Below are 25,544 nucleotides of genomic sequence, written 5' to 3'. Positions count from 1 at the left end.
AGAAACTGTAAAGGTGCGCTCGGAACGACCACAACCACAACAACAACAATAATAATTATGATAAATAACAATACTGCGATTCGATATCGATATTATCGCGACGGCGAGTCGTACCCGTACGACGGCAGCGTGCGGAAAAATATGTGACGTACGCAGAAAGTAATAATAATAATAATAATAATAATCGAAAAAAATTGACCGACGATCGAGCGTCGGAGAGCGGCTCGCCACCAATGCTGCGGACTGCGGACTGTGGTCGTGCGGCGTGCGGGGCCTCCGTTACGTACACCGTACATTAAAAAAAGCAATCTTGTTTACCTGCTCGCCGCCGTTCGGACGGCGTCGATTGGCGGACGGGAAAAGGGATGGGCCGCCGGTTGGACGCGCAGTGCTACCGCGGCGGACGGCGCTAAATCACCGCCAGGCGCGGCGCCCGGCTTTAACGGCCGCCGCCGCGCCCATGAGTCATGACTAATCTCGTACGACGGAAAATTCGAAGTTACAATAATAAAATAGGTAGGCAATTATAACCGATAGCGAATTACGCGCAGACACACACATTGATACGCTTACCTATCATAATAATAACAAAGTTTATTTTTGTATAATAATATTAATACACAACCATTACATCTATCTATACGTGACTCGGCGTGTATAATATAGGCAATTATGGCACATCGGCATAAAATTTGTTGATGCATCAGCATCATAAACATACCTACGTTTTTCTCTATTTCCTTAGCTTCTAAGAATCACTTCTCTTAAACAAGCTGCAATAGTGTGATGTTTATTTTTAGTATATTTTATAATATAGGCTATAGAGGTACAAAATACAAAATATATTAAATAAAGGTGGTCAGGTGGGTACAGTAAATGTAGAATAAATAGGTATCTCTACCTAGGTCACTGTAATCAATGTTTTAAAATTGAATTCAATGATACAAAATATATAGGTACAATGGTCAATGATATATCATTGTATTTGTATACGAAAAACGATTTTGAATGGAGACGATATGACAGCCTATAGCATATTTATTACTATTTGTAGTACATAACAATAATAGTAGATTGAAACTTGAATTCACTTCTGCAAGAACCATTGCATGTTTTACATACCTATAATTATACAATTATCAGTGATTTTTTGGTTGCAGTATGAACTATACTTATGAGGAACCTTGTATTAAATGTTTAAGATCTTTGACTGAACGTAATAATTTTTTACCGGCATATTTTATAGAAATAAATTGAAATAAATAAAGACGTCTTAACTATAACGAGCTGTGATAATGTTAGTATTTTTTTCCCCTGATTATTTTAAAAAGGACTAAGAATTTTCAATATTAACCCTGCCAAAGTACCAACTAGATTCAATTTGCTACCAGAAACCAACCTCCGTCGAACGCTTCTTCAGCAGGTCACATCATCGCATCAAGCCTCGGCCCATGTTCATTTTAGTTTCATTTCAAAATTTCCAATATTACAGAATGCTTTTTTATTTTATTATTATTAACTACAGATGATAGACCTATATGTATAGCCGTATAGGTAGTAAGTATCTAAGCTGGTACTTACTACTATAATTACCTAGGGTACCTTATAATTTATAACATTTGCCGGACATACCAGTCATACTCGCTTCTCGAATAATACTAATTATACGTCCTAACACTAAATATTATATAATTATATATTTTATAATACTTATGCTCTGAAATTCTAACGAGATGCGATATAGGAATAAATAAGTATTTTTATATGTGTAATAATTAGCCATCTTAAACATAGGGTATATTATTTTTAAATGTTAAATATGTATGATTATTAATTACTAATAAATATAATTTGAATGTACATTTACAATTTAGTTGGAATAATAAATAATAATTTAGTATATTATGTATTATATATGATTTTATACTTTATAGACACAAACGTAGCTGAAAAAAAATATCATCTTGCATATGTAGTGACGTAGAGTTCAGGTATTTTCAAGATTAATATAATATAGGTACCAATTAGGGAATACTATAGGTACATAGGTGATGGCCGGTCGGTAAGTAAATTAAAAATTTACTTAGAAATTGCAAATATGCAATACCAAAACTGAAAACACATTAATTTGTAATTTATAAGAATTACTATAATACTATAGCCATATATAGTAGGAGGCACCTAATGATTATTTCATTATTATTATACCAAAATGTATACGTTTAATATGCTTTTAATGTATATAATTATATTATATACTAATATACTATTATAATAATATTAAATTATTACATATTAATTAAGTTTTTAAATTCAAAATTGTAACAAATACTAATTTATTATAATTTTTATCAAAGCAAAAACATTTATAGAGACATTTAAATATTTAATATAAATAATACCTACAGTCTACAGTAGAACGGTAACTTTATACATATCTATTGGCTATCACGCATGATATGTAGGTATTACCTAACATTGATTTTATAATAAACTATTATTAAATAAAATCAATAATATTGCAGGTATTGTGTCGATTGTGGGATAAGTGAAGCTAATTACATACTGATACATAGGTACTAAAGCTCAAAATTTTAAAAAAATTAATTCATATTTAATTAAATGTTAACATTTTTTTTTTATATAAAATACAGATAACAGACCGATATATTATTACTTACACTGTATATATAACATATTATATTACAATAACATATAATTAATTTATCACATTTTAATATTTTATACAATGATTATGTTGACTGCATGGACTACTGCAGAGGGATGCAAGTGGACTACTGCAATTTCCTAAATTACACTGTGAGTCATTATTTATTTTTTATGAATTTGAGCCTACTATTAGTGTATGTTGATTATAAATAAGATGTATTGATATGTATATTATTTCTATTCTGTGTTGATATTTTGTGTTAATCAAGGAAAACTGAAACAAACATAATATTATATAAAAGGTATATTAGATATTATTCAAATTGGTATACAGGCATGCAGTGTACATACAAGTAGGGGCCCGTATAAGTACAAGCGGACGGTTTCTCTCTACAGTCCACTTATCTATTTACGCAGTACGCATGCCATGTAAATGAACAGATTAGTGATCACATATTATACGTAAATACGTAATACGTATTAGATGTATGTAAAAATGTGTAATCGTTTAGATTGTATATTTCTAAAAAAAAAAATTTTCTGACAGCATTTGTAGTTATTTGGTACTTTTGAGCGGTGAATATATTCTCCTGTTCATTAGAACCTATCAGTTATCTATTATCTGCAACTAGAGCTTGGAAAAGTTCAATAATTTAGTGTGGTATTAATATTATTCTGCATATTTAAGTATCATATTTTATAAATCTATAAAATGGATCCTAGGTTTCCCCATATTTTTTAATCAAATTTCTTTCCATTTTGTGGCAACCAACAATATAATATTGCTACGAACACCTAAGACTGACCAAAACAATACACCAATAATACCATAATAATTATAATGCATATTATAATATAAATAATATAAAAATGATTTAGCAAAACTAATATAATAAATTAAGTAGTCACGAATGTATAATGATAATATATAATAAAATATAAAAAAATAAATATTAATACTAATAACATGTTTGCAACTCCCCTTTAAGCAATTAACTTTTTAGCATTAGTTCGTGTTTTGAGGTATACATAAGTTTGAATTAAGTGAAATACGAAGTAGGTACAATACTAAAGTTTTATACTAATCGATATTTAAAAAAAATAAAAATATTTAACAAACGAAAATATCATCAAGACTAATTATGTACCGTGAATAATTTCTGTCTTTCATATTTTTATTTTTCCATCAAGTAGGTATATTTTGAAAAAATCTAATTTTTTAAGAAATTATTATTTAAATAAATATTTATTATTGTTAAAATAATTTCAAACATTGATACATTAAGCACTGAATGAAGCAATGAGTACAGTAAAATAACAACGTGTGGCGTAGGCGTTAAAATGTCACTAGGTAATAAGCAGGGTTCGGGCGGGACTTATAGCACTAAAAAGCACTAAAATATGCGCTTAAATAAAACCAGATAAACATAAAAATATGCTCTAAAAATAAAAAAAAGCACTTAAAAAGTCATTAAAAAGGGATCTATTTCATATAAATATAAAAAAAATTGGAATTTAAATATAAATTATTAATTAATTAATTTAAAAAAATAACAATAAAATCATTAAAAATTGGGTTTTGAATGTTCTGAAGAAAAAAAAATGTGCACCGGTGCTGTTTATCGATCACTACTCACTAGATAGAGTATTTTCATCATTTGCCGAGCGATAGATACGAATGTAAGAATGTAGATAAGTACGCAATCTCAATCAGATGTTTTTCAATTAACCATCTCAGACAACTACATGATGGTTTTCAATTTATTGAGTATTTATAAATCACGTTCATATAATCATACACAATATTTTCGTGACATGCAGATAGCTTGAATTAATACATTTTGAATCATGATATCCAACAAACGTTAAAAAAAAAAGTTAAATATGCGTCAGTATAACAAAAAAAAATGAAAAAACCTCTAAAATATGCAAAAAAAACCCCCAATATATGCAAAATAACATTTCATATTTGAGTTCCCCGTACTATAAAACGTATTTGTACATCACTTATTCACTTTGCATATAAGTCCCGAACCCTGGGGTAACGAGGAATGATACCTAAAACCTAATGCTGTAATAGTTTACAAGAAAACTAATGAAGTACAGGAACGTCGCCACCCGCAGTACCCATCTATACAATTACATGGCTAAATATAAATTTAAATTAATATTAAATAATAATAATATGTTTAATCTTCTTTTTCATAATATAGTATGACAATGATATACATGCATCCAATATGGCAATATGCGTTATATCATATAGGTAACTCGAACTTCGAAGTATATATAGTATGTAGTATATTAGTATATACTGTATGTCAAATGTACCTATATTGTATATGCGTCAATAATCACAAATTTATAACTATTAATTATTATTACACTGGATACGGGCTATCTACAAAATTTAAAATACCTATCTGTATATTGTGTTTATATCAAACTCAACCGGTAATAATTATTAGTCAATTATACATTTTCCCATTTATTTTCTAGGATATCTAATATTTCTAGAGACAACAAAGTTATAAATTAATGGATTATATTAAATTTCAAATGTAACTTAATTTTAAGAAATCTTTATAAAATTAACTTGAAGTTAACACGTTAAATATGTTAAAAATTTAACTTACCAAGTTGAAATTTAGTTTCAAAAAAAGAGTAGCGAGTTACTTAACTTAGTTAATATTACCTTAATTATATTTTTTAACTCGTTAATGCCTTGCTCATATTATGCAGATATGGCACAATAGCAGTGTGTCAGAGTGACAGAGTACCTGTCCTATAAGTATATATAAGTTATAACTACCTATGTATACTATCTACACTTTTATATAGGTACTTACGTATAACGCGACTATTCGAAACTTACAAGTGTCACCAAAAAATAAGCAGAATAATTTGCAGTACAAAAAGAAAACTACAAAAGAATGTATTATTTTCAAACAAAACGACTTTTGTTAATGTATCAAAACATTCAAAACTATTTAAGTAGGTAATTATACCAACCTATATGACTGTATCTGTAAATATTATTATGCAATACGTCAATAGGTAGTAGGTACACTTTATAATACTTATAAGTTTTAAGATGGTAGGACAGGTAGGTAGCAAAACAAAAATCATAATTAGATCTAATAAAGCGTGTAAAACCAAAAATGATAATTATTGATTCCTGGATAAATATTAAATGGTATACCTAGGTCCTAATATAGTTTTTAAAAGACTATAATATATTATTAATTGGTTTTCAGCAATTGATGTATTATAAATTAAAATAGTTAGATACCTACTACCGCCGTAAGCCGCGTATGAATTTAAGATGTAGGTAAGTATAAAGTATTTACGTATATCTACTCAATCTAGCCATCTAGGTACCTATTTTACTTAAACTTACTTACCGGTTACCTGATGACTGATACATAAATTATGTCTAAATATTAAGGTTTTTTTAATACAAAACGCTGATGAGTATTTAATTTGTGTAGCTATATATAACTGCATGTCTGCACCCTGCAGCATATTAGTTTATATTGGTTCTGATACCTAGGTTAGTTCTATGTTCTATCCATAGTGAGTAGTGACTATAGTTCAATGCGACAATGCTTATACCTTGGGTCTCATACCAGCCATATACACTCATACAGTCATACCTGTAGTAAATTGCGCATTCATTTATGTATAAATTATAATTGATTATGAACATAATACCCTTCGAATAACCTAAACATTAGTTAAAAAAAATATTAAGGAAGAATCCAACAAAAAACATTTAAAATTTTACTAAATACCTAATATTATACTGAGTGGTTCGAAGCATAAGACGGATAAGTTAAAATTAAAAATGTAGAAGTGTCGAGATTGATATAATCAATTTATTGGAATGCAATGAGGTATTCTACACTTCCATATGAGATTATGTGTACGCGTGTATACACTGTATACATGGGCGTATTCACAAAGGGGGAATATTGGGGATGGATCCACCCCACCCCACATTATTTTTTGTTGTTGTATATAATATAAGAGCAGGAGGAACTACCCTGAGATTTATCTAGGAAATAATGATTATATACCCCCCCCCCCACCAATGAAAATTTGTATCTACTTTTTTTGATGTAACGAATGGTTTACCTAAAGTAAATTATGTTTATTAAAAAACAAATAGGTAGTTACAATTACTTATACTCACTGTTAGGTTAGTATACAGTAATGCACTGCCCCTCATCCAGTGCCACCGATGACCGATCACCTAATTTATCTATTATATGATGTCATAATCAATTTTTCTTATGTGGGGAGGGGTACTGTAGCATCCATATGGTATTGCAGGGATCTCGCCGAGGATTCAGAATTTACGTTAAAACGAACACATAAATAATTAACCATTATGTAGGTGATTTTATTTGAATCTAATGGTTAAATTTAAAAAATGAGGGGATGATGTGGGGGGAATGGGGCACCTTGATGTACTATGCCATAGTATATTATAAACACTTCGGCACCATTGCTATCACTGACCACTGAAAACGTAAGCTATGAAAAAAACAAATGTGTAAAATACGACTTTTTTAAAATCATAATATTAATGTGCAAACTGCCATTGCAGCATAATATTAATCATTCAGTATTTTCGTACTACGATTGACTTAAATAAATTAGATACCTACATTAGATTATACTCTGGTCTAATTAGTGTGCATTCGCCAAAAAATGTTGTTTAATTTAACCATTAACTTTAAGGCAACAATAAAATGCCCTATTTCATAATGACTGCTGTAAGCAGTTAGGTATATAGAATGTAAACAAATATGGAAAATATCTGAAAAACTCGCACACGATCAAACTAAATTGTATAATATTATACTAATATATGCCTAGTTAGCAAGCATGTTGTCATTTTTTTTTATACGTAGTAATGAATAGCATAAAATAACAACAATAAAAAACAACTGCTATCATCATATACAGGCACAGCGGCGTGCTGAAAAAATATTTAAACTTGAAGCAAAACAAAAAATCAAGGACCCACTTAGGTATCCAAAATATGAATTTTTACCTTAATTATCCAATAAATTATTTCACTAAGGTACACAAAAAAAATCTGTTACTTTAATTTTATTCTATATTTTTTGTTTTTCTTAAGTTCTTAACATTCATCACAAACACATTCTAGACTTCAGACAATTGCCTCAAAAACCTTCTTCTGCACTTCACCGATGACATAAGTATTACATCGCTATTTATGAGGTATAATATAAAATGTACCCATAAAAAATATCATGAATTTTAGCCATTTTTTATAACTTTTTGTAAAAATGATGATACTTCTATAGACGCTTAATTTATAAATAAAGATAAATTAACATACCTACTCGGGCTCCTATAATAAATAACTATCGACGTCCGACGCTATAATAATATGCAATAAGCTATTATACCTGCCATTGTAATCAGCATAACCTAACGATATTTATAAAATTCGATGTACCTATTACATTTATCACAAAACTAATGAATTCATATTCTATAATAGCGGCATGGATAAAAGTATATAGGTATAACTATTAAAGCGAAAAATCGTATGTACTTATCTAAACTACCTAGTAAAATAGTACACTAGTACCTACACATCCTACATCTTAAATAAAAATAATTGACTTATAGGTAGGTATATCTAATGGGTTATTTAATGTATAGACTCACATGATGTCAATGGGTCTTAAACAATCATCATATATTATTATAATATTTATATAGGTATTATTGTAATTTATGTTATTTGATGGATTCTAATTTTCATTAATTTGAAATATCAAATATTTTATGTTTGTAAGAATAGTAATAAAATATAATAACACATAGGTAGATTGTAACTTGTAGCCTGTAGGTAACAACTAACAATATATAATGTACAGTGTGTTATAATTATTACCTAGGTACCGTACGTCCGTATCCAACACAATAATATAGGTAGGTAGGTACCTACCTCCAGGGGCGTGATCAGGGGAGGGAGGTGAGGATGTCATATCCCCCCGCTTTGGCTTATTTTTGTCAGATAATATGTATGATAAAGCAATGAATGTAGGTATACATAACGTGGTCTGATAATAGTCAAAAATTCATATCCCCCATTTCGAAAACGCTGTCAGCGTCACTGCAGCCTGCCTCCACCTATGTAGATAATGCTAATATATATAACTATCTAAACGAGTTGCGACTTACGAGTATACTGTGTTATTCGTTTAAAATTAATAAATTAACAAAATTAAAAAGATGTAAAGACGTAAACTTACCAATTACTTAATATTAAGCAAATACCTAAAGGTATTCCTACCTACAAAAATAAAATGTGTCGATAGGTAAGTGACGAGAAATTTATTCATTTCATATTTTTATTTTGAATTTAATGCTAAATAATATGAAAACCGTAGGTCAATGTCTCAATGATAAATGATAATTGACAATATTTGATAAATAATAATAAGTTAATAACCAAGCAATGCAAGTATAATGGTCTATAATTTATAACAGGGTGGTCCAACTTCAACCCTTTGTAGTTGGAGGGCCAGTTTATACATTTATAAACACTAGGGAGGGGGGCACCAAAAGCAAAACAACTTTATTCGTATTTTATTTTTTTTAAAACATATTACTATCATAAAATACACAAGTTGTCGCATTATGGAATGCACGTATAGATTATTAGTAGGTACTGCAGCCACGCCATCTCCCACCGCCGGTAACCGGTCAAAAAGTACGAAAATACAAAATATACTATTACATTTTCTATAGTAGGAATAACTTATAACTTATACAATTTATTTGGCATCAACCTATCTTAAAATCGAACTTCATAAGTTTTGGGTTACTCAACTGTAAAATAATATACCTTATACAGTTATACCTAAAACCATATAAGATCTGTACCTACAACACTATAAGTACCTATACATAAAAAAAATATTTATGTATATGTAAGTAGTAAGTACCATGGATTGTTTAGACATTTGTTATTTTGTATTAGTGCAATAGTACATACATTTTTTTTCGTTGTTCTAATTCTGCACGATTTGATTCCAATCATGGATTTTATTGAATAGGTACTAGAGAATGTGACCTAATTAAAATATTGTTACGTTTTTAAACATTTATTGTCAGTCAGAATTCCTTACCTGTTATAAAAAGTCAGACATTTTAATACCTATAAGGCATAATATAATAAAAATAGTAAACTCGGCAAAAAATGTAGGTTCGGTCATTTTGTTACTTGCTAATATGGGAAAGCATTAAATCAATATTAGAGATTTATCATTTTCAGCAATGATTAAGTAAGGATATAGAGCAGTAGTTCTCAATCTTTTTAATACCGTGACCTAAATTTCCCCCGAAAAATCTTTCGCGACCCACATTGTTTCACTTTTCAACAATTTGTGAAAAACAAAATTTGTATTACATAAATATGTATACATTTTTATTAGGTACCTATTTTGTTTTTTTATAGGTTTATAATTAATATGAATAAAAATATAATTAATATAATTAAAATGTACTTTTTATAATGAGGTACCTAACATAAATTTTTTGGAATCTATATAATTCAAAAAAATATCCGACCCACCAGTGGGTCGCGACACACACTTTGAGAAACGCTGATGTAGAGCACAATTTGTTTTCTCTCTCCGACCCATGCACAACATAGACAATTATAATTCAGTAGAACCAATCTTGTATTGTTAATTGCTTTAATATTAGACTGAATTTATCTATTACAAAACCTAAACCTAAGAATATGTGTTCATACATTATTTTTTACTCAAATTATGACTTATGATTAGGTAGGTATTTATAAATTATTAGTTTAAAAATGATAATACAACGCAAGAAATTGGAATGAAGTAACTATGATTATATTAAATAATATATCTTTAATCGTGATTGTAACAAAGCCAAATTAGCCAACAATCAACATACAAACATTGATATAACTATATTATTCTTATCTTTGACAATATATAAATTTACCTATACTTTATTACCTATTAAAGCTATTAGCTAACAACACATGCCACGTCATTGGTACTGTTGAATACTCTGTACTTGTATGTGGATCAAAGATAGAAAACAAAAGTGAGATGACATACTCTAAACCTCCAATTTACCTATTTTATATTCAACTACTGTAGAACTTTGTGATTGTCTTCAGGCTCTTATTGTATAGGTACCAAATATTCTGCGAAAGCTACTTCTCCACATCATGGACGCATTATAGAATATAGATTACGTCTAGATGTATTCAAAATTCAATGCAGATGATATCTTCATCATCAATACCTCTAAAGTTTGTAACCACCAAGTACCACAACATAGTATAATAATTCTCACTTTTTTAAAATGTTTTAATAATTTGCGTAAGGATAACTTTTTCTAAGTAAAATTGACATTAACTGGATAATTAGTTTTCTAATAAAAAGGTATATTAATAATATCAAATTCACAATATTTTTTGTATTTTTATTATATTAAAAAAAAATTGAAAATGATAAATTTGAAACTAAACATCAAAAAAAAAATTATAATAATAATAAATATTATTTTTTAAAATTAAATAGTAGTAGTAAAATTATGTTGTCACCTAAAAATTAGCTAATAATGTACATATCACGAACATAACAATATTTTTTACTCGAAAAATTTAAAAAAAAAACATAATGTTATATAATATATTTATATTACATAAGTATTTTGTACATCACAAGCAATTATTTTGTTTAACATTTTGTGAATTGTAGATAATTGAATGCATATGCTTACATTAATTGAAGCTTTAAGTTAAACTTCTAAAATCAGTTTATTTTCCAAATGCGTTAAATAACTATCAACCCATTGGATTATTGTTTATTTCGCACTAGTAAAACCAGGTTGAAATATTTAACATTTATTCATAGTACACTTGGATGAAATTACTCATCAACGGTTTATTAATTATTATTGGAATAAAATTGTTCGATAATAAACCATAATTTAAATGTGAAGTTATTTCTTAAGGAATAATAAATACCTTAAAAAAAACTGAATATCAAATTATGAGATTAGCTTGAGATTTGAGAATATCAAAACATTCACATAATTACATTTTTGACGATTAAGTTTTACAGTTATCGTTAATTCAATAATAATACAAAACAACCAAACATTTTGTATTATTTTTATTTGGGATATAAATAACAATATCTTATTCAATATTACATCAAATCAAAATTGAAAAATATTTAAATTAACTGTTATATTAAATTTTAAAAAAATAATAAAAATAGAAATTACATATTTAGATTGAATTTTAACAGAGCAGTAATCTCACCCAAGTCATAAATATATTCTGAGTAACAAAATAATAATAATAATAATAATAATAATAATAATTAAATAAATAGTATAATAATTTTACTATACAATCTGGACGAACCAAGTGCTTGAACTCAGAAAAAAAATTTTTAATTAAAAAAAAATATACTTAAGCTCTTTATGGGCAGTTATAGGAAAAAGTAAGTGAGGTATTGATTGATGTGTTCCTGAACCAAAACTTAATAGAAATTAACATAAATAGATTTACATATATTTGTTTTTAATATAAAAGTTAATGGAAACGGTATTTAATTTAATTATTTACAGGAACTAATGTAGGGCTCATTTATTTTTATATATTATAAAAAATTACTACTTAGGTAACTTAAGTATTTTTTTTTTTTTTTTGACATAAATAATTAAAAATTTGTTTAATAAGCAAACCAATCAAATAAAATCTATACTTCTGAGTCCTTTTTTATTTTGAACAAGAGAACGTGAATGTACTTGATAATTATTTACCATATACATTTATATATTATTTTTAACAAATAAAAAAGCAATAAATGAATATTATACTGTCTTACTGTCTAGTGTCAAGACTAGTGTCAACAATTGAAGCATCTTGGCATCATTTTTTTTATTGATCGTTGACGGAATGCACGGGTGACCAAATGCTAACAGTCTATTATATGTTATTTTAATATATGTTTTTTTCTTTTATAGATATAAGTATATTGTAGCCTATTAATTTAATTACAAAAAAAAAAAGGAAAGAGATGTTTCAAAATTAAATACAAAATAATATTTAATTTATTGGATAATGCAATCTCACGTAATGGTCGGAACGGGAACATTTAGGGCACTGTCACGCGAGTTAGAGTGCGAGGTGGCGCGTAACAGCGTGACAGCTTCTCGTTCAGAGCTGCATTTAACCACTGTTAGTCACTTAGGACGAGGAGTTTTCTTCTTTTTACGTTTAAAAAAACAACAACATCTATAAACGATATTTGTTTTAGATAAGACATTAAAAATGTATAAACAAAACTTTTTCATCATACTTAGTGTCATCAACAATTTCTGTTTCAGCTTGTGCTGTAATAGGAGTATTGGAATGGCCAGCAGTTGGATCATCATTTGCCAATTCACCATTAGTCGAGCTTACCACCTTTAAATATAAAATAAATGCAATCAAATTATAATATTTAATAAAATAATTATTCTAGATTAAATTACTTGAACACTTCCATGACGATCAGCAGGGGTTAAGTTTCCTAATGTGTGACCTGGAAGCTTTGACCCATCTTGCCAACCTTTTGTTCCAGACTAAAAAATGTATGATAATGTAAAAATTAACATAAGAATGTAACAATGAATCTTATTACTAAATGTTTATTAGCATTTAACAAAAGATGACAACTTGTTACAGTAAAAAACATAATTTTTACAGGAATGATTCTACTGGTATTAAATAAATTGAATGAATATTATACACATATGTATGGCTTGTACTATGTACACTTGGTTTTGCAGGATAAAAAATTAAATGGTCTTTAATGAAATTGATACCTTATTGATTAACAACAATACACTATCATCATTATCATCACTGTAGACGGACATTTCGTCATTGTCCTTGCACATTAATAATAATACAACATGATGTAATTAACAATAATATAAATAAATTTAAACTTATAAATAATTTTACCTTGTTGCCTGCAACTTGTCTTTCTCTGTTTGGTGATAAAATAACTTCTTGACTGGACTGTATGGAACCAACTAATGTGCACTAAAAATAAAAAAATGATTGGTTATTTATGATTATATCATCAAAACCAACAAACATTTAGAAAAAGCATTTAAAAAAAAAACCATACAATTATTAATGACCACTATAAATGTTATCCGTGTGACTTACCAAATTGCTTTCAGATGTTTGAGGACTTTCATTGGCTATGTTGCGTATAACGCGAAGTATGTTAAACAAGCCACGTTTCTGATTTTATAGCATAAGATAACACAAAAAAAAAAATCATGCAGCATGCACAGAATATATAAAAGTAAAAAGAACCAAAATTATTATGTTGGTAGTGAAATAATAATTTCTTCAAGATACACTAAGTATATAATATACAGTCAATGCATAATAAAATTAATAAAATTTTAAGATAGCAACATTCATGAGCTCGAAATAAATAATAAACTTAATCGCCAGTTTAAATTTTAAATGTGTTACAAGCATTAACTTCAACTAATATACTTCTATTTATATTGATTTAATTAAAAATAATACAATATAATATAAGTAAAGTAATAATAAAATGTCTAATAAGAGTGACATTTTAAATAACTTGTCAAGCTAAATTAATATTTACTAAACATTCTTTCATACTACATCATAATAATCAATAATTATTTAACAACTTTCATGTTGTTTAATTAAATCATCATAATTAGTTACCTATGAAAATGTAATAATTTGTCAACAATCAATATTCAGCAAAAATAAATAGTTGATATTTAAATTTCTGTTTATTCAACATTCTAAAAGGCCATAAAGCTAAAAGTTTCAGCTGATTGATGGATTATAGAATGAAAAAAAGTTTATCAATACCGGGCTATATAGTATAAATTATACCTCATTATTATATCATACTTGTTAAATATTCACAAAAAAGTAAATAAATTTATTTATTTTAGAAATACTTAGTTTTTTGTTAATGTTATTCATGCAATTAAGTCATAACTCATAAAAAAATAAAATCTTTTAAAATAATAAAGCATAACATACCATTGTTTTGCCCGTCCAATCAAATTCTGAGTCGTTAACATAACCTTTTTTCTCAAATAAATTTTTGAATAATGTACGCAAATATTCATAGTCTGGTGTCTCGAAGAAATCCAACCGTCTAACATAACGTAAATACTGGGCCATTTCCTCTAAAAACATAATTAAACAGATTAGAACTAAAATCATTTCATATACTACAATAAATACCGGGATATCCATCACACAAAACTTCTATAGGAGTGGCTCGTTTTGTATCACCAATTTTTTGATATCTTTCTTTAAGAGTATCAGCTTTTAAGCCTTGCCATGGTAATGAACCTCGTAAAAAGTACATAAACATATGTCCAAGAGCTTCTAAATCATCTCGCCGACTTTGTTCTACAAGAAACCATATAAACTCAATATATTATATTTATGCAAAAAATATATTAAAAAATTAATTTAAGCTATTATAGTTTAACTTAATTATTAAACTTTAAAAGTTTATACATCATAAAGTATTCAATATTTTTATATTACAATCTGTGAATAAACATTCTAAATCAAATTGCAATCTAAGTAATTAAAAATAAGGTGAGCCGTTAAAAAAAAGTATATATCCTAAAACTGCTATTATCGAAATAGAAAAAAAATGGCTACATCTGAGTTCTCAATTTTGTATGAATTGAGTCTGGACGAATAAAATATTTTGTTTGAATTCAGTTTGGGCGCATAACATTGCGTGATCAAATTGCCAAATAAATATTAATTAACAATTAATTTGTTAAATCTGTTAACTATATGTTTCTAACTATTAATATAATATCATACAAACCAATTATATATTAGACAACAAATCACAAAATATATTAAATAAAACATAAAATAATAAAACTAAAGAAAAACTAGTAAAAAGAGAACAAAACATTGTTTTAACCATACCTATAATAATTAGATGATATTATAAGTTACAGGCAATACTAAATCTGTTAAAGTGAAACTAACATTTTTTTCCAGGACCCAACTATTGGTGCATACCACCAATTAAAAATAATACAAACATTAAGTTTTGTTTAAATTATATAAAAGCTATAATTGAAACTAAATTAGTTTTAATTATTAGATATTAAATAAAAAACGTTATATTTACTTCAAATTATAATAGCATGTTTTTCAACAAACAAATATTTATAATTTTTTCAGATTAAAATCATTCATAAATACTTAACAATCAAATAGTATCTATCGATGAGTTTTTATTTCTATTTAAGAACTCGATGTTCTTGTACAAATTGATGAACCTTATACATAATTTACACAATTATACCCTGAAAAATATTTCATTAAAATAAATCTATATACCTTTTCCTAAATGTGTGTTTATGCTCATATATCTTGCTGTACCAGTTAAACTTTTATGTTCCCGGTATGGTATATGTTTATTTGTTTCTAAATCTATGTATTCTTTAGCTAAACCAAAATCTATAATAAAACATTAATAATATTAGTTTAAACAGTTTATGAGTGTAGACAAATTTGGAACTTGTAATTAAGTTACTTTTATTCTAGAATAGACAGTACTATGCATATTCATAAGATTATAGAAAAAAAATTTTCAATGAATATTAATGAAATTAATTGATACATTTTCTGGTAAGAGTGTTTACACTGCTATAACAAATTATAATGTATATATATTAATCTGCAGGATTGCATGGACAATCGCTTAACATTTAACAAATAAATAGTGAGCTTATGGTTCCTTAAACATGATTTAGTGGCCCATAATCGGTCCATTTAATTTTATTGAACCATTAAATTAATACATTTTTCATGCAACCCGACATAAGTCTTAATACTGGTTACAACCTTTTAAAACTCAATAAAGAAATTGAAAATTAAAATTAAAAGAATAACTAAATTACTCAAAAAAAAAAAATATGATAATGGTACAGAACAAATTCCAAATTAATTCAGTAAAATTGATCGTTATTATTAACCTATAATATGAATAGTTTTATCTTTTTTCGTTGAAGTGCGACCAATGAGAAAGTTTTCTGGTTTAACATCTCTATATATAAGATGTCGACCATGAACATATTCTATCCTGTGCAACTTTAAAACAATACAAAAAATAAATTAGAGATATAATTAAAAATTTAATGAACACCAAGAATATTACATTTTTATCATTATAAAAAATAAATATATAACAATTACCAATTGAGTGGCAATCATGAGAACAGTTTTGAGCGAAAACTCACGCCCACACATATCAAACAAGTCCTCAAGACTGGGACCAAGGAGTTCCATGACTAAAGCATTATACTTGCCACATGGACCAAAAAAAAATACTTCTGGTATGCCATCTGAGAAGAAAGCAGGAGCTATGGAATTACACAAATATTATTATGTTAAAAGTTAAAAATGTATATAAATTATATATTTCTGTAGACTGTAACAAGTTTTTCACACATAGTAAAAAAATATATATTTTTATCTTTACCGTGAGATCCAAGTAATTTATAAAAGCGATATTCCAAATGCAATTGAGGCGCTTTGGATTTCATTGGCTCCTAAAATATTAAAAATTAAATAGAACATTTTTTAAACATAAAACTACTTATTAAATTTATTGCATTACACAAATATCAACATATATCTGTCATTTAAATATTGTGCTTTATTAATTATAATAATAATAATAATATGATTATTACCATTTTTATTGCCACATGTTCGTTTGTGTATAGGTTTTTTCCTAAAAAAATAAAAATATGTATTATAAAATAAACATAATTATTTAACATTAAGAATAATGTATTTAAATTAGTTTTGTTAAATGATTTTGGTACAGTGTTTTCTATAACATATAAATGCAACTAGCCAATAGCATTATAAAAGTTACACCATCACATTAAAAACAATTAATTCTTTAAATTAATTTTAAAATGAGATTTAGAGATTAGTAATAAATAAATATTTTTTTTAATGACATTCCATTTAAAATTACTAATAATCGTTTATTAGTTTTTGCTGTCTAAAGGGACAACCTTTATTTTTTTTACAACAGTCAAAATCTGAGATATGTTTTGACATGACAGGCCAAAGTTGTTCGGAAATGGATGAGATGTAATGTGATTAAAAAAAATGAAGAATTATTTTATTGTATTTTTTTCACAGATAATTTTACAGAGAAAAAAAATAATTTTACTAATTTCCTTACAATAACTCCAATTTCTAACATAAACATAATTAGGATCGAAATTAAAAATTAGACAACTGGCTGGTTCAAAAAGCTTGACGGATATAGATTGGAGACTCTTGATCTAACTTTTGCATACAGAAATTTAAATTAAAAATAGATTTATCTGGTTAAAAATATTTATTGTATTTATATAAATATTTTTTTCATTTATTGGTAAAATTACCCTCGACAGCATGGGTCATTGGATTGACAAATGATTTAATTAATTACATAATATATTGTCTACTTATTCTAATTATTCTAAACGGTTTTTAAACCTTGGTTTAGAATTTGGCAGTTTCATTATTATATTATACCTATTATATAGTGCTCAATATAATATTATTATATACAGACTCAAAAAATTATAAAACAGAAATATATACTCAAATAAAAAAAATGTTGGCACTAACTTGAATTTTGTAAATAAAAATAAAAACTATACTAACAGTAAAATGGGCTTAAATATTATTGACTAAAAGGAAATGTATTTACCTGGCAAAGGGTCTTAGGGTCAGTTGGTAAATAAGTAATTTCAGTAAATATATAGTTTAGTATATATGTCCAAATAAGACATAAATATAAAATAATGATCAATTCTATTAAGTTTGTTTTTCTTCTTATTATACATAAATGAACAAAAAAAAGTTTAAATTAAACACATGGATGCTTCTAATCGAAAAAAAATTAAATACTCCACACAGAATTTGATCATTCTATCAATCTATGAAAATCAAGTATCAACACATCTATAACACATCATTGTTATTCTTAATTTAGTGGTAATATTATTTATATACCTAACCCATTACTTAGAAAAATATTGAACACAGATAATATTTAATTCAGCATTTTTAGGATAAAAATAAAATTGCCTTTTAATTAATTAATTTTAATAACTCAATTTATAGCAATGTGATTCATAAATCATTATAATGAATACGAAATAGCAAAAATGTTGAATGTAATGTTTTTATTATTTTTTTTTTTTTATCAATTAGAACATTTTACATAATCATCCCCTAAATTTTACCAACCACAACAAATGTTCACATGTTTTATCCAAATTTTTTTTAAATAAGTTTTTTGGGAGGCTGCTAGTTACAAAACACTGAATAATATAAAAAAAAAACTTTTATGTAATAGAGAGATACGTGCTTACTAACTGAATAGCTAGACTAACTATACATTTCATACTTATCTCATTTTCTAGTACTTATTGTTCTAATTAAACTTTTTAATCAATTTCATTGAATTTTATTTTATTTACTTTTCAGAACTATATGTTTTTCATGCTTAAGACCTGTATAGACTGTATCTTTTATAAATATATTTATGTAAATGTGTTATTTATTAGTAACAGAAGCTAATACAGAAAAAAATAATAGATTTGATAATTCAGACTTTGTGATGTAACCAAGATCTTGAAAGGTTTCACCCTCGGACTAGGTAATGTATCGGAAATTATCCAATAGTAAATGGTATAAATAAAATGTTAGCTGGTTATAAAGCTATACATGAAAAAAATAAATGAAACTTAATGATGACAAACATACAATGTAAATGTTTGCACCGAGTCCTAGTCCTATTCACTTGATCTTTGTAAACAATGTCAACAAAGTACATAAAGTAAACAAAAAGGGCAAACCTTATCAATCATAGATAGATTATATTCTCAGAATACAACCAAATTGTAATTTATGAATGTGTACAAAATGTATATATTATATGGATATATCTTTTTGGATTAAGATACATCTAGCAAGTAATCCTGCACTATAGGAATAATGACAACTTTAATATTATCTACTAACAAATATTGTATTTATTAAAATAATTTTCAGTGATTAATTACTAATAAGTAATAACTGATGGATATTTACTAACAATTGATACATTTTTAGCCATACCCTATATTTTAAGGCATGATAACAACACATTTGTTTAAGAATATTTCATATTTAATACATTTTGAATTATTTTAATATAGGGTCATCAAATTTAAAATCACCTGAAAGCCAAAGATAATTTTTATACCTAATCATATTTAAACCCAAACACCATATTTATTCAAAATACTGTAGCATGCACAAAAACCTTCATACAATAAATACTGTAATTATAATTTATAATAATCGTTTTTCAGATATTGTTCTTACAAATACATAATTTTTTTTATTAAAATTGAACATAACATTTTTTAAAAAATATTTTAGTTAATTTATTTATTTGATAGAAATATTTGTGTTGGATGTTTCTTAAAATTGGACACACGAAAATCCATAAAATAAATAATAACTTATATAAAATGGCATTTAACATTAAAAATGAAATAAAATCAATAATTACTACAAAACTTGACAAAAAATGTTCCGGGTCACTTTGCTAATGTTTAAAAGGATTAATAAAACAATCCTTTTATTAAGAGTTCAAGTTTAATTTAATATAGTATTGAAAGTAAACACAAAGGTAATACATTTATATATAATGCAAAGAAATAATAAAATAAATTTTTTTTTAAATAAACATTGTTACGATAAAACATTAAGTATTAACCAATACAATGATTAGTTGTTGTTGTTATTGTTATTATTATTGTTATGATTCATTGTGTTGGTATTAAAACATTTTTACTGCCACTTTTAAGTTTTTTTTCAGTGATTTAAAAAGCTTAAAATATAGGCTATAGAGTACCTATAGGCATTAGCTTCAATAATAGTTCTATGCAACAACATTTTTTTGAATTATAAAGAGAAATGTTTTCTTTTATACCACGGAAAAGATAAATACAAATACATGATATTGAGATTTACTAAGAAACATTTGTTTATTGAATATATTATATAATAGTAGCATTGAGTTAAGACATCACAGATTAATACTCGATTGCCTATGTCTAAAACTTCAAATTTTGATAAAAATAAATCTATAAAATTAGAAAAAGTCACATTCTTAATTCCTACTGATTCCCACTTTACATTCCTTCATTATAATAAACACGAAATACCTAATTACCACTTACATTTAAAATTATAATATGAGCTCTATACATACAAATACAACAAGCCTATTCAGCATAGATGTATAACATATCATTTTTGAAATTATAATATTTAGAATTAATATTTAATGATGAACATTAAATTAATGAAAATCAATTCTATTATGAATTGTTATTTTTTAACCGCCTACAAGTTTAAAGACAATTGTCCTTACATTTAAAAAATATCTGTGGGATAATAAAAAAATGATCTTAGGTACCTTCCTAAAATATCTAAGGAGGTAATAGGTCAATTTTTCAATTTATAGATAGTCAGATAGAGCTACTTGAAGTTTTAAAACCACTCTACTAGACAAAAACATATCTAATAGAAATTAAAAAGGTAATCATTGTAAAAGCAATATCATTAGGCAGATTACTTGCTTCATGAAAAATCTATGAAGTACATTTAAAACTTTAAGGGAATTAATAGAAAAATGGTTAATGCAACATTTTTAATAATCAGAAAAACTTAACAACACTAATTAAATGAATCTATGATAACTTTAATAAAACTAAATTATGGGTGATAAAGTTACCAGGTATTTTAAATTTAACTAATTTTTATATATTTTAACCCCAAATAGTTTTAAATTTAATTGAGAACTAAAAATAATAGTAATATACGAGGTGTTTTTTAAGCATGTTAACCTCATTTTTATGTTTGAATTATGCATCTGACATTCATATAATAATAAAGTAAAGTGATCAAATTTTCAAATAATAAGCTTTTTCACAACATTTAAGTAATATGCTGTGGCAACACTAACATTGGGGTTTCAAATGAAAAATTACATGTTTTTATGCGAACTGTGAATCACATGATTTTTTGAAAATATTGTCACATTGTAATCAACAGTTGAATGAAAAGTTTCTGACTCTGAGTTATTCTATTTTAAATACTAAAGATAGCAGTAGTTTATTAAATACTTTGTAAATGGACACAAGCTCAGTAGTTATTAAAGGACCATTAAAGTGTGTACCAATGTCAACCAGTGTTGACCCAAAAGTAATAACATAATAAAAAATATTTTATACTATAGACTACTGATACAGGCACTTTCTACTAAGCTTATATAAATGTACAAGTATTTAATAGACTATTTTCCTCATTATTCAAAGTAGAATAACTCAGTAACTTATTGCTTAAATTTTGATAACAATAAGTCAACATTTTTAGAAGAATCATCTGATTCACAATTTGTATTAAAATATGTAGGTTCTCATTTGAAAAACAAAGTTGATATTGGCATCGAATTCTCTTTAAATGTTGTAAAAAATTTTAGTATTTTAAAACATCGTCTTTACATAGACTTGAAAATTCCAAGTTAGAATTTTAGTATAAACTGTATAATTTAAACATAAAAATTTGGTGAACATGCTAAAATAATGATACTGAATAAGGTATAATTCAATAGAATTTCATAGAAATAACAGAAGAATATACATATTTCTGAATGTAAGCCACTAATACAATATCTAAAAATTAAATACAAAAAATTATTAAATAAGTTTAATAAAAATTAATAGTATGAGTAATAAAAAAATGATAATATTTAGGTAATCTAAAAACCATATTTAATACCAAACTAAAATAAAATTGTAAACATTCTTTTTTTTTTAATAAAGAAACCTTTTTAATATGTTTAACAGTATATTTCTAAAAATAATATACATTGACAACAATTGTTAATAATTGAATGTGATTTTTTTCATACTCAACCTTATACATTTTTTTTACTATGTAATACGTAGTATGAGGTAATTATTACTAAGTCCTGGAACTTAATGCATTTGCATTTTTTTACATACAGAATCTTATGTTATTTGTCTCTCAAAAAATTTGATTCATAACATAAAGAATATACTTAATGTTACAATTTTTATTAATCCATATTTGCATCTTATGGTCATTTTTAGTTATACTTTGGTCATTTTTTTAGAAAATTCTGTATACATCTCAAATAAATAATGAATACAGAAATATTTTTTCCTTAGAATAACCATTGAATTCATTTATTTCTAAAATCTTAAAATGGTCACAAAAACACATATAAATAATATTAATTTACCAAAAGCCAGCATAAACCGTTATTTTACAAAAACAAAAGTTAAACTTGTTAGCTATATTGTATTTATTATGAGATAATTGATTGTTTCATTGTCTGTTGTATAATAGTTTAGTTTTGTTTTCTAGTTTATTTTAATAAGTTATATTGAAAATTGGGAAGACTGATATTATAACATAATTTTAATCTGTATTTTAAGGACATTCCATAGTATTGGTTTTTATATTTTTGGAATTAATAATAACAAAAGGTTTACTACTAATAAATTTAGTATTAAAAATATACTTTATTTAATCTAGATAAAATGCGTACCTAAAATATGAATGAAAAAAATAAGAAATGAAGAGAAATAAAATATCTAAGTGTTCCATAAGTGGTTTTAAAAAATTAATGGTAACAATATTTGAATTCCACAAATTATTGGAGTCTGCAATTAGATAAAGTTTTTATCATTTGAAACTGTTAGATGGGTTTAACATTTTAAGGGTGGATATGTACTTACACCCTCTGAAGTAAATAAACTACCACATTTATTGTTTATAGTGATTTGCCTACCTATGCTTTACTTTAGTTTATTATACATTAAACTAACAGAAGTGATAAAATGTTATTTAAATTAAGATTTAATTGCTTTGAATGTCTTGTAGCAAACATTTCCAAATAGTAAACTATCTTCAATGGGTTAAATGCATTATTTATACAATTTCGGGAAAAGAAATAAAACAATTATTATTCACCCAGGTGTTATACCTACATTGAATTCAAATGTTATGTTATTAACACTATCAAGTAGGAAATCTACATCCAAAAATTGAACTATGTATTGACATTTGAAGATGAGCAATACCTAAAAATGTAGTTTCATACTTAATGACGATAAACAATATACGTAATGCTTTAAGACAGAATGTAATGTATTAATCGACATTATTTTAAAATAACAATAAATAGACCAATCATCTTCCATTAGGTATATGTATGTCATTGAGCAGTACCTATCGATTGTTACTTATAATATTCTATTTACCAAGTCTTAGCTCCCCAAAATTTCCACAGCCAATCTTCTTGCCAACACGGAAATTCGGGCCAACCATGAGTACACTAGAGTTGGCTGATGATGACAAGCCATGTCGTCCAGCAACTGCTGAATGCATTGCCCTCGATCCGGTGGATTTTCCGCCGCGCTTGTCATCCTTACCGTTTTGTTCCTTTTCCCGGTCCCTTTTCTGCATGGCGCCTGTTTGAATATATTCCTCCGCGAAAATTGGCCAATATTAGCTCATTGTACGCCAAAATTTATTATAATTCTCCCGACGTTCACACGTTGTGACCCAAGACAATAAACACTGTTATCATTGCGTTAATTTTTTTCAAGAAATTTAATATGCCTGGCCGAAACAGAGCGCCGGTTTTATGACTGCATTTTTCTTGTACAACTATAGACTAATTAAAAAACAATAGTTACATTAAAACATACGGTTAACCGTGTTGAAATTGAATAAAATTGAAAACGAAACAATTGCAGCTGAAACTCTCCATTTTTTTGTGACTGATTAAAAAAATTATATATATATATATATATTACATAAATGTGTGTGTGTATATGTATATTCATATTACATATATACATTCACTAAACATGTGTTTCGGTATCAATTCCACTAGAGCGCGGCAGTATCGCCAATTACAAAGAGAATACAATTCGGTGGAACGGAATATTTTTTTCCTACTACCAATTTATTCTAAAAATTCGACTAATTTACTATTAAATATCAATTAACTATTTAAAACTACTTTACAAAATATGTATGGCCATTAGAGACATTTCGTCTCGATGTCCGGTATTTAAGACGAACTGCCGAATATTATTGTTCCTCTATTTTATCTTTGTGTCTGACGTCTCACGTCACATGCAGTGTCGGTCTGGCTGAAACGATATTGGAGCTCGACGCCCCATGCAAACTTAGAAAAAAATTTTAACTATCTTTCAACGCATTGCAATAAAATTATTTTATTTTCGTATAAAATATAATCTATCGCATTTACGTTGTTTATTATTACAATAAATCATACAAAAAAAATTATAATCAATGTTTTACACACACCTACTTTTTTTTTTACAATTGGTACACATTATAAAATTGAAAAAAATGTAATTAACATTAATTAAATAAATTATAAATTATTATTAAAATAGTAGTGGTTTTAATTAATTGCTGGAAGATCCCGATATATTAATAATTTTATCTTTGTTCTTAAGTTGAATGATTTCTTCTGCAATAATAACAGATTGCAAAATAATAAGGATCTAGATATGCGCCTACCTAATATCTAGTGCTCCTACCTATATTACCATTAATGCCTATCGATGGCTCATCAATAAGATCAGTTTTGTTA

General features: G+C 26.4%; 1 protein-coding gene across 1 annotated transcript; it reads right to left on the bottom strand.

Annotated features, from left to right (window-relative positions):
* Nucleotides 1-12,393: 12,393 nt before the first annotated feature.
* Nucleotides 12,394-24,714, bottom strand: LOC111027634 (casein kinase I). Its single transcript, XM_022306030.1, has 12 exons — nucleotides 24,175-24,714; nucleotides 17,512-17,552; nucleotides 17,298-17,367; nucleotides 17,012-17,178; nucleotides 16,792-16,906; nucleotides 16,154-16,273; nucleotides 15,020-15,190; nucleotides 14,813-14,961; nucleotides 13,730-13,810; nucleotides 13,255-13,344; nucleotides 13,080-13,186; nucleotides 12,394-13,015 (listed from the first exon to the last, which is right to left on the bottom strand). Exons 1-12 carry the CDS (start codon nucleotides 24,377-24,379, stop codon nucleotides 12,964-12,966), a joined length of 1,368 nt encoding a protein of 455 aa, XP_022161722.1. The 5' UTR covers nucleotides 24,380-24,714; the 3' UTR covers nucleotides 12,394-12,963.
* Nucleotides 24,715-25,544: the final 830 nt, after the last annotated feature.

This window comes from Myzus persicae, unplaced genomic scaffold (genome assembly GCF_001856785.1).
Source record: "Myzus persicae strain clone G006 unplaced genomic scaffold, MPER_G0061.0, whole genome shotgun sequence".
In the NCBI taxonomy this organism is placed as follows: domain Eukaryota; kingdom Metazoa; phylum Arthropoda; class Insecta; order Hemiptera; family Aphididae; genus Myzus; species Myzus persicae.
Note: the sequence above shows the minus strand (reverse complement) of the source record. Positions and strands in the feature narration are given on the sequence as shown.

Excerpts from the sequence above, each read along its gene's own strand:
- LOC111027634 (XM_022306030.1), bottom strand. The coding sequence starts at position 24,379 with ATGCAGAAAAGGGACCGGGAAAAGGAACAAAACGGTAAGGATGACAAG. Across the intron at positions 17,368-17,511 it reads AACATGTGGCAATAAAAATG|GAGCCAATGAAATCCAAAGC; the intron begins GTAATAATCATA and ends TTAATATTTTAG. Across the intron at positions 13,811-14,812 it reads ATTGGACGGGCAAAACAATG|TGCACATTAGTTGGTTCCAT; the intron begins GTATGTTATGCT and ends TTTTATTTTTAG.